General features: G+C 39.6%; 1 protein-coding gene across 1 annotated transcript; it reads right to left on the bottom strand.

Annotated features, from left to right (window-relative positions):
• Positions 1-10020: 10020 nt before the first annotated feature.
• Positions 10021-10614, bottom strand: LOC110173731 (myosin light chain 1, cardiac muscle-like). Its single transcript, XM_055156384.1, has one exon. It carries the CDS (start codon positions 10612-10614, stop codon positions 10021-10023), a length of 594 nt encoding a protein of 197 aa, XP_055012359.1.

Raw genomic sequence — 10614 nt, 5'->3', positions numbered from 1 at the left:
GGTTTAGTTCTGGTTTAGTCCTGGTTTAGTCCTGGTTTTAGACCTGGTTTAGTTCTGGTTTAGTCCTGGTTTTAGACCTGGCTTAGTCCTGGTTTAGTTCTGGTTTAGTCCTGGTTTTAGACCTGGCTTAGTTCTGGTTTTAGACCTGGTTTAGTTCTGGTTTAGTTCTGCTTTTAGACCTGGTTTAGACCTGGTCTAGGTCTAACTAAAACATCATTTTCTATTTTGCAGTTTTTGTGAGTTCTCCAGAGAAAATGTGGAACAACTCCTTCATGTCCTGTTTGAGGACGTGGGAGCCTGCAGCCATCTCGCTCTCGTACGTGTCCGTGAAGATCTTCATCGTGATCCCACCGTGTGTTTACGTTTTATTTCTGGGTTTCCGACAAAGCCGTAGAGCGCAGAACAGCACCGGCCACTCGGACTATTTCACCTTTCACATGATTTCAGTACAGATGATGGCTGCTTTATCTGTGATGATGTATCTTTTGGGTTTTTATGTTCAGAATGAAGAACTTCTTATTTTCGGATATTATTGTAATTCTATCACATACACAATGGAGATGCTCATTCACTGCTTCACCTGCATAGATCGCTACCTCGCCGTTATCCACCCTGTTACTTACCTCAAACTGAAAAAAACAAACGGAAGGCGGCTACGAAACCTGGCTATAACGTGCGCTTGGGTGATTAGTTTGGGTCACATTGGCGTCATACAGATCTATTACCCAGAGTTCCCGGTTGTGTTTTTTATAAGTTTTCTTGGAGTCATTCTGGTTATAATTTGTCTCTGTAGCCTTTCAGTGATGCTCGTTCTTATTCGTCCAGGACCAAGTGACGTAAAGAGAGTCGACCAATCAAAACGTAAGGCTTTTAACACCATCTCTGCCATTATGGGAGTGCTGCTTTTCTGGCTCACGGGGATTCTCACTTGTGTGACGCTTCAGAATTCACCTTTATTGAGTGACACCAAAAAGTGCATTGTGTTTATCTCTTCTCAAATGTTTAATATTCCCCAGTAACTTAGTTTTGCCTTTCCTGTTTCTGAAGAGAGAGGGGAAATTCCAGTGCTGCAAGAAATAACGCAAAGAATGTTTAAAGCGGAACTATTGTGCTTGTGTCTGCTACACCCGTGAATCATTAGGTTATAATTTGGATATTTTAAATCACAATATTCATCTAAAGCAGGGGTGCTCAATACGTCAATCACGATCTACCAGTCGATCGCCAAGGTCGTGTGGGTAGATCGCCGTGTCTCGTCTCGGACTCGCGTTTGGACTCGGTCTTGTCTCTCACTCGAGGTCTGACACTCAACAAGTGTGATCATATTTCATTCCGGCCGCTGCTGTTGGTAATAAACTTGTAGCGGGTGCAGGAGCGTGTGGGGCGTCTCAGTGCAGCCTGTGCGCTCATTTGAAACCCGCAGAGACTCTACGTCACATCACAAACACACACGCTCCCTATGCACGGCTCGTCTGCGACAGCGTGTGCCCTCGTGTACCAGCGTGCATCACAGGGCAGGTTCAACTTCCTAAACATCCTACCTGTCCATCTGCCTCACGTCAGCACGCCGCCCCTCGCCTTTTCACGCTCTCGCTCCTTCCTGCGTACAGCGAACACAAGCCCCTCCCACAGTGCGGCTGATTAGAAGAGCAAGACCAAACGTGAAGCAAAAACCAGTCTAAATTTGTGTTCCAGTGTTGGCACAAAGCAGGTCTACAGCATAGAGCGGATCTACAGAACAGACCTACTGCCACATTTGGCTGAAGTTTGTCTAACAAAAGTGACAAATGCATCTGTGTTTGTCACGATGTGCGTTTGGTTTGGTAAACGTGCAGAGGCTGGTAAATATCACTGCAAAACCAGAAAAGAATGCAACTCCAGTTTGGAACTTTAAAAAACAGGTTTAAAAATCTTCCTTCACTTTTTTCACAGTTTTGTGTAAAGAGCCAGAGGAAGTTCTCTTAAAGAAGAGGTTCTCAAACTGTGGGGGAGGGTCCAAAAAAGGGGCACAGAGTGTTTCAGTGCAGTTTGCTTGGCTTTGTATTAGGTAGATCATTTTTGACTTGGTCATTTTGTAAGTAGCTCGCATGCTGAAAAAGTGTGAACACCCCTGGTGTAAAGCAACTTAATAAAAGAAACAAGTGTGCTGACTTGTGTTAGAAAACTGTGGTGCCCAGTGGGAGCTGACGTGGCGGTAAACGCTCTCACAACAAAGAGTCGGCTCCTACTACAGATAGCTGCACATTACGTTAGCAAATAGCAGATTCAGTTTGTGTAACAGGACCTTTAAAGGTGCATTGCGTAACTTTTCTGGTGGAGGTAAGCCCGGCTACATACTTCCGGTGGCTCTGGACCTACTGAGCATGCACAGTCTTTTCTCCTGCGGTGTGGTGGATGCCTCTGCCACCACTCCATAGTGTCAGTATTATTTAATTTCACTTACAATAATTAATCACATTACACATCATTTAATTCCTTTTATTTAGACTTATATTCTAATTTGAGTGCACACATTTTAGTTAACACAAGTCTGATTTACTTACACTTGTTCTTTTTGGGTTTTTTGAGCACTGGGCGGAGGACCCTTGGGAGAGACCATCATGACTCAACAAGAAGGGGGGAGCATTATTATCACTTATTATTTTCTGTATTATAATTATTTGCCTTTTTGTTACTTTGATTAAGTTAGTTAAGTTAATTAGTTAGTTAATTATTTAGTGTAATTCCTCCCTCTTGTGTTCAGTTTTAGTTGGTCCTTAAGTATTTAAACACCTCTGTTTTTTCTCTGGTTGGGTTAGTTTTGTTCTGTTCAGTTTGCTTTGAGTTTCCCCAGTTGTGGCTTTTTTGTTAATAATTTGCCTAATTTGAACCTTTGTTAAATTATATCTTCTTTTGACTTTATTAAATTTAACTTCTTTTTATACCTTGCCTTTGCCTTTCTGTTTGGTCCACTACATGCAGACACACGGCAATGCACACGAGGAGCGCGGTCTCATGCGTCACGTGATCGCTTTGACCAATCAGAGCGAGAGGAGCTAGAGCGGAGCAGAGTGGAGCAACTGAAGACAACTGAAGGATTTTGAGCTGGGAAAAAGTTTATGATTTAAAAATACAAAATACAACATCTCTGAAAGTTGCCCTGTCAGCTGAACACGAGCTCTATAAGAAAAATCGTCTCTCAGCCCAGATTTGTTTTGCTGAAGTACCAGTTTTGTAGCCAGGGTGGCACCACCTAGTGCCTCCGCTCCATTTCATTTCTCTCCAGAGACAAGGTCAGGAATCAGAATACTGTAGAGCACAGGTGTCAAACATACGGCCCGGGGGCCAGATCCGGCCTTCCAAGACCTTTAATCTGGCCCTCGGCTGATTTTCTACTAAAATATTTTAATTATATTTTCTATTAAAATCTGGTTAATTTTCTGTGGTGTTTATCACAGCAGTGTCTCCAGTGTCTCTGTACGTGGCCCCTCCCACCAGAGCAGCACAAATGAAGACTTGTCTCTTTCCAAACGCTCTTAAAGGACGATCGTTTTGACTGTTGACCGTGACACCCTCATCAGAAAAATGTCCAACATGAGAAAAGTGGAGCCAAGTGCAGGATTTTCCAAGAAAAATTGACTTATTCCTATTTACATACAAGTTCATGTTAAAACATTGTGTTGAAATTGTATTTTTCTTAAAGTTTCAGGTTGTTCATAATATTATAATATTTTGTAAAATAAAGAGTTCATCAATTAAGAAAGATTTCTGTAATAGATTTGTGTTTCTCTGCACAAATATTTGAACTTATTGCTATTTTCTGAGTTTTCTGATCCGGCCCCTTTGGGATCAAAGTAGGTTGGATATGGCACCTGGACCAAAATGAGTTTGACACCCCTGTTCTAGACAGTTTGCAAGAACCCAGGAAGTGCAAGTCCTGGGCACCAACCAATCAGCGAAGAGCCATATATTCAAACGGTTTCCACAAAGTGAAACCATCTGAAGAATCAGGCTACCAGTGAGAGGCCACTGTGTCAAGACCTGGAGGCAGCTACAAGCAGCAATACTCTGTCCAGTTATTTTAATAGATCCATGGATGGAGGATCCGTCAAATGCTTTTCTCCATGGAGATGCAATTACTTTGTCTGGAATGTTTCACAGTATGGCATTAAATCTTTCTATCTTCATGGAGACCAAACCAGACCAAGTTACAGGTCAGATCTGTGGAGAGACGACACCGATGACAGTCAGAATGAAGGCACTTGACTGAATAAATGTAGATCTGTTTAATGCCATATTGTGGAACATTCAAAGCAGAACAATGACATAACCATAAAAACAATCCCCAACCAAAAAGTTACATAATGCAACTTTTAAAAAGACATGATTCTTTCATGCAGAGAGAATCAGAGATATTGTCATGTCTAATCGTATAGTTAAAGTGCACTGAGTGATGACTGTCTGGATTTACATATGCAGCAGCCCAGAACCCACAGTTTGTTTAAATCATTGACCTATGTTAGGTTTAACTCGGAACATGCAAAACAGAAACGATTTTTGAGCTAAAAATGTGGAAAACATGCAAAGACTCTGAGATGTAAAGTCAGACTGAGAGGAGGACTGTGCAGTGGATCAGCTGCACAGCACAGGGGAGGTGAGTGCTTTTACCTGTACGCTTCTTTGCAGCAGAACATGTTTGAAATGGACCATGGGACAAGTTTTAATGTGGATATAAACTGCTCTCTGGATTCAGGGATTAAAGATCTTCTATTACTCTATTATCTGGTCTACATTATAATGTTATTTCATCATAAACTTACCTTGTGTTTTGTTTCAGTCAAATGTTTATCTCTGAAACCCTGTAGATTTAGGCTGAGTTCTTGTCTCAAACTAAAAATATTCTGTTCCACCTTGTGAAGTCATGTGGAAATTCAGGAAGTGCTCCACTGTGTTTTTAAACTCCATACACCATAACTGTTAACTGGAAATTTACCACAACATGACACGGCAAGGAGAAAAATCAGTTTGTCGACTGGACAAAAGTTAGTTTGGTTGGAGACGTTTCACGGCTCATCCAAGCTGCTTCTTCAGTTCTGGTCAGTTCAGTTCAGTTCAGAACTGAGTTGATTTTAACTCACCTCGATATTGTTTTTTCCAGTGAGCGTTTGAGGTCAAAATAAGTCTGCTGCGTACTGTCTGAATCTGTTTGTGAAGTGTTGTTTTGTTAGGCTACATTCACACTGCAGCTTGAAGTGACCCAAATCCGATTTTTTGGCCCCTATGTGACGTGTGTCAAGTCTTTAATTACGGAATGCAGGTCCAAATTGAAAAACCAGGGAAAAAGACACAAGGCTCTACTCAGCTTGAAGATATTTATTTGAATTGTTTGGTTCCTTTAGTAGTAGTAGTAGTAGTAGTGGTGGTATTTGCAGTAGCAGTAGCAGTAGCAGGTTGAAAACCTTTAAAGCAAACAAATATGCATAATGAAATTAAATTTACAGTTTACAATTTCATTAGTAATATATCTATTAAAATTTTAATAAATATACATCAATTATAATATTTACTATTTATATATATATTTATTTATCATATTTATTTATAATATTCCTTATACCTAACTTAAATAGCTACAATTTTAACCAAAGTATCATTTTACCAATCAATTTTAATCCTAAATATAATTTAGTTTTTATACAATTTGAAATGACTATATGAAATAAATGTAGTATTTTATTATTTTAAGACAAATTTTAATAAATTAATACATTGTTTTTTAAATGTTATATATATATATATATATATATATATATATATATATATATATATATATATATATATATATATATATATATATATTAATGAGTGGTACTTAAACTTAGATTACACCATTTCCTATTTTAACTGAACTTAAAAAAAACTACTGTTACAGGTTAATGTTTTCCCCTCACATTCCTTGGTTTGGTTTGGTTTGGTTTGTGCACCTGGGCCTAATGAAATGATTGAGACACACCTGTTTTTCTTGCTGCCATCTACTGGCCAGACTAAAAATAACCTCATCAACTAATAAAAAGGGAAGGAGAGAGGAGGAGAGAGGAGGAGAGAGGAGGAGAGGTGAGAGGAGACAGGGCTCAGGAGTGGAGGTGAAGACTTGGAGCAGAGGGGCTGGGCTTTTTGACTTGACAACCTGTATCTGATCTTTTAATGACACAGATCCAGTTTTTTTCAAATGTGACCCAGGACACTTGGATATGTGCTCCTGAAACTGATACATATCTGATCTTTTGACATGTGACTTCAGTCTGAATGGCTAAGGCGCATTCCTACACGTTTTCAACAAGCCACAAATGTACACAAACTTTCTTCTCGTCATAGGAAAATTGTTAATGAACTCCTTTTCACTGAAGTGAAGCACATCACCACTCACCACTCTTGGCTACGTCTCCACATCCACACGTTCCTTTCAACAGACGTCGCTGCCGCTGTCCCACAAAACACCACGACGAAAAACCTCGTCCTTCTCCTTCTCAATCTCCTCCTTAAAACAAGTAAGTTGTTCTTGTTCTGGCTCCGGTACAAGAGGAACTTTAAAATCTCCAGGTGCTCAATGCTGCGTCCATGTTTAGACAACTTCTGTAAACACAGAGCACACTCACTGCGGTTGACGTCGTCGTGTCTCCAGTGTCACATGCGGGACATTTTCGGGCCGTTTAATGTTCACACTGGAGTCACATACAAGTCACATTTAATTGGAAATGTGAACGACCTCGCAAAAACATCGGATTTCACAAAAAAATCCGAATTGAGCGTTAAGCCCTGCAGTCTGAACGTAGCCTTAGAGTGACAGGAAGTGCACAGTTTAGAACAGTTGAATACATTGCTTTTATGAATGATTTTGTGTTTTTTATGTTTGTTTTTTTTCTTCTATACAGCCATGTGCCAGTCTTCATATAACTTCTCATCATCTGGACTGTACATTCAGATGCTGACGTGCATCTACAACACAGACATAAGTTATATCGTCGCCATTTATTGCATCATAAACGTCCTTGTTGTGCTCCCCATCTGTGCTTCCATCTTGTACCTGGGCCTGCAGCAACTTAAAGTCCACGCCAAAATCAGCCACAGCGACGCGTTCACGTACCATGTGGCGACCATTCAACTCATAGGCGCTGTGGCATCTGTCGTTAACATGCTTGGCGTTACATTTTGCATTGATACGCTTGTTTTCGCTGGACTGTACATATTTTTCATTTCTGTGTCGGCATTCTTACTATTCCAGTGTTTGACCTGCGGAGAGCGCTACATAGCCGTGGTCCACCCACTCACGTATCTGCGTCTTAAAAAGCGAATTTTGGCACGAAATATTATCTGCGGACTGGTGTGGCTGCTCTGCTCCATTCAGGGAATTTATTCAAGTTTCATAGATGTGACAACACAAGATTTCATCAACATATATTTCGGTTTGGCTTTGATTTTAGCCTACATTCTTTTCTGTAACATTTCGGTTTTGTTAGTTCTTCTACGCCCACGTCCGGGAGATGGCGCAAGGAAAAACCAATCCACAAAAAGAGCGTTCTACACAATATCCTCCATTTTGGGGACTTTGGTGTTAAAGGGTTCGGGGGACATCGTGGCGAATATATTTCTAATTGAAGAGGAGTATAGTGCTGAACTTCCGGTGTGGTCTGTGGCTGTCCTCTGCTTGGTTCAGTCTGCCTTCCAATTTAATATTACAGATTCTGTATCTTCACCGAGCTGGAAAACAGTCCTGCTGTAAAAGAGAACAAACCAGTGGGACTGACAAGAACAGAGATCTCTAAAACTTCTCTCTAAACGTCCTTATCATGCAATTTTTTCTGATCTGTTCTAATGTTGTTTCCTCATGAAAACACAGCCGGAGTTTTAACTCACCTCGATATTGTTTTTCTCTGGTGCAGGGCTAAACCAGGACTAAACCAGGGCTAAACCAGGACTAAACTAGGTCTAAAACCAGAACTAAACCAAGACTAAAACCAGGTCTAAATCAGGAATCAAGTCTAAAACCAGGACTAAACCAGCACTAAACCAGGACTAAAAGCAGGACTAAACCAGGATTTAGCCAAATTAGAACCAGAACTAAACCATGCCATGTTCGCCCCCTGGTCTGCAAAATGTTATCGGACCTAAAACCGGTCTGTGGCACATAAAAGGTCAGAGACCACTGATTTAACTGATATAGAGTCTAGATATAGAGCAAATGTCCCTTAAAGACTCAGTTCAATAATATCAGTTAAATCAGTGGGATTTAACTGATAGAGTCTTTAAGGGACATTTGCTGGTCCTGCAACATTAAAGCTGCTACATACACACATTATATATATATATATATATATATATATATATATATATATATATATATATATATGTGTGTATATATATATACATATATATATATATATATATATATATATATATATATATATATATATATATATATATGTAGTGTTTTTGTGGATGGAAATGATTATGAAATTGTTCTTTTCTGTATTGTGTTGTAAATGTTTTTAAAAACTAAAGAATAAAGAAAGTTACATAGTGCACTTTAATTCTTGTGATGGTGTTATTCTCCCAGATGACCGGCAAGAGCATTTTCATGAGAAATATCTAAAATGTAAATGCACAAATGCTGAACCTTTTCTTATAGCTAAATTTGGCTTTAACTATTTGTTTTGAATATTATAGGCCTATCCCTACTTTACAGTGACATCACAATGGGGGTTTTCTACATGTATCTCTATGGTGGAATTCAACAGTTCAAATTCACAGTGGGAAATTCTCTGTGAAATTCAACAGCATTTGAAATTCAAAATCTGATTATACAAAATATCTTCCATTAAATTTCCTATTTAGTGAATAACACAACACACACAGAAAGAGTTACAGCTGATTATTGTCGAAATACAAAGATTCAATATTATTGAGTAGATACTGAGTCATGTTAGAATGCAGTTTCCTCATCAAAAACAGACCTGGAGTTGTGTTTTGTTTCATTCACACGTTACTTTACTTTACTTCAAATTAACAGGATTTCCATGAAAATGTAATTTTCCAGAAATGGAAAAGTCATGGAATTTTGGAAATTCAATTAAAGTTTTTGAAAAGTCATGGAATTTTAATATCTCTTCCATGCAAATGTAACATGTTTGTGTAATGGGTATAATAGTTATAGGCCGTAGTAGTAGTAGTAGTAGTAGTAGTAGTAGTAGTAGTATCTGGGCTAGAACCAGAAGACTTGGTATCACCAGGCAGACTAGGTACAGCGTTCTGTTAAGTTCTCATGAGGCCTTTATGATTATTTCTGAACGTCTGCGCCTTTTGTTTAAAAGAGACGACAATAAATGCACTAACAGAATTTTGAATGTTTAAAAACTATAATCCCAAACCATAAGGTGAGTGGAAAAAGTTCACATTTCATATTTAGACCTAAAAGTCTGATCAATTCTACACATGTAGGTGCTGTAAAGTCATGGAAAATTCACTTTAGTTTATGAAAATGTTATGGAAAGGTTTTGAAATTTTGTTCTGAAAAGTGGGAACCCTGTATAGATCAGAAAATGTAAAAATGGGCCCTTTAAGTCCAATAAATTATCCTAAGTATTACAGCATACAGTATTTCATATGGACATTTAAGCCCTGTTTTCTTCATTGTTTATGTTAACTATTTTACAATATTATACTTTGTGATTTATGATTCATCTGGAACACAATTTGTTCATATTTTAGATTTTTAAATGCTGTTGAATGCTGTTTAACTGTTTCAAACTCTCAAAACATTTCAAATTTAGAGTGTAAAATTCGTTGTGAAAGAAATTACAAAAAAAGAAATAGAAATTCAGCTGCATTTGAAATACAAAAACGGATGAAACCAGGAGACCATTTTCCTAATTGTTTAATATTGACTTTTTTTTTTATTAATATTTTTTTTATTTGGGTTTAATGAACGACACAACACACAATAGACCCATAATGTTACACCGGTTTATTATCTAAACACAAAGCTCAGCCCGCCAGGATGTGTTTGACAAACTCGGTGTAGTTGATGTGTCCATTGGCGTCCTCTTGTCCCGCCATGAGCCTGTCCACCTCGTCCTCCGTCATCTTCTCCCCGAGCGTCGCCAAAACGTGCCTAAGCTCCGCCCCCATCACCGTACCGTTCCCCTCTTTGTCAAACACCCTCAAGCCCTCCACGAAATCCTCGAAGTTCCCCTGCTCCTTCGACTTCGCCACGTGCTGCAGCATCGGCAAAAACGTGTCAAAATCCAGGAGTTTTGAGTTCATCTCCTCCGCTTTGGGGCGACCGAGGAGTTTCAGAACGTCGTCGTTGGTCGGGTTGTGTCCGAGGGCGCGCATCACGTCCCCGCACTGAGCGTAGGTGATCTTCATTTCGCCGGCCGGAGTTTCGTCGAAAAGCGTAAAAGCGTCACGGAACTCTTCGATCTGCTCGGCGGAGAATTCCAAAACGACGCTTGTCAGATCCACCTCGGGGGCTTTGGGTTCGGGTTCGGCCGGTTTCGGAGGAGGAGCCGGTTCCTCTTTCTTCGGCTCGGGCTTTTTGGGCTCTGGTTTCTTGGGTTCGACTTTCTTGGCGGGCAT

Source organism: Boleophthalmus pectinirostris, unplaced genomic scaffold (assembly GCF_026225935.1).
Source record: "Boleophthalmus pectinirostris isolate CB_2022bp ecotype Guang Dong unplaced genomic scaffold, ASM2622593v1 HiC_scaffold_20, whole genome shotgun sequence".
Classification (NCBI taxonomy): Eukaryota; Metazoa; Chordata; class Actinopteri; order Gobiiformes; family Gobiidae; genus Boleophthalmus; species Boleophthalmus pectinirostris.
Note: the sequence above shows the minus strand (reverse complement) of the source record. Positions and strands in the feature narration are given on the sequence as shown.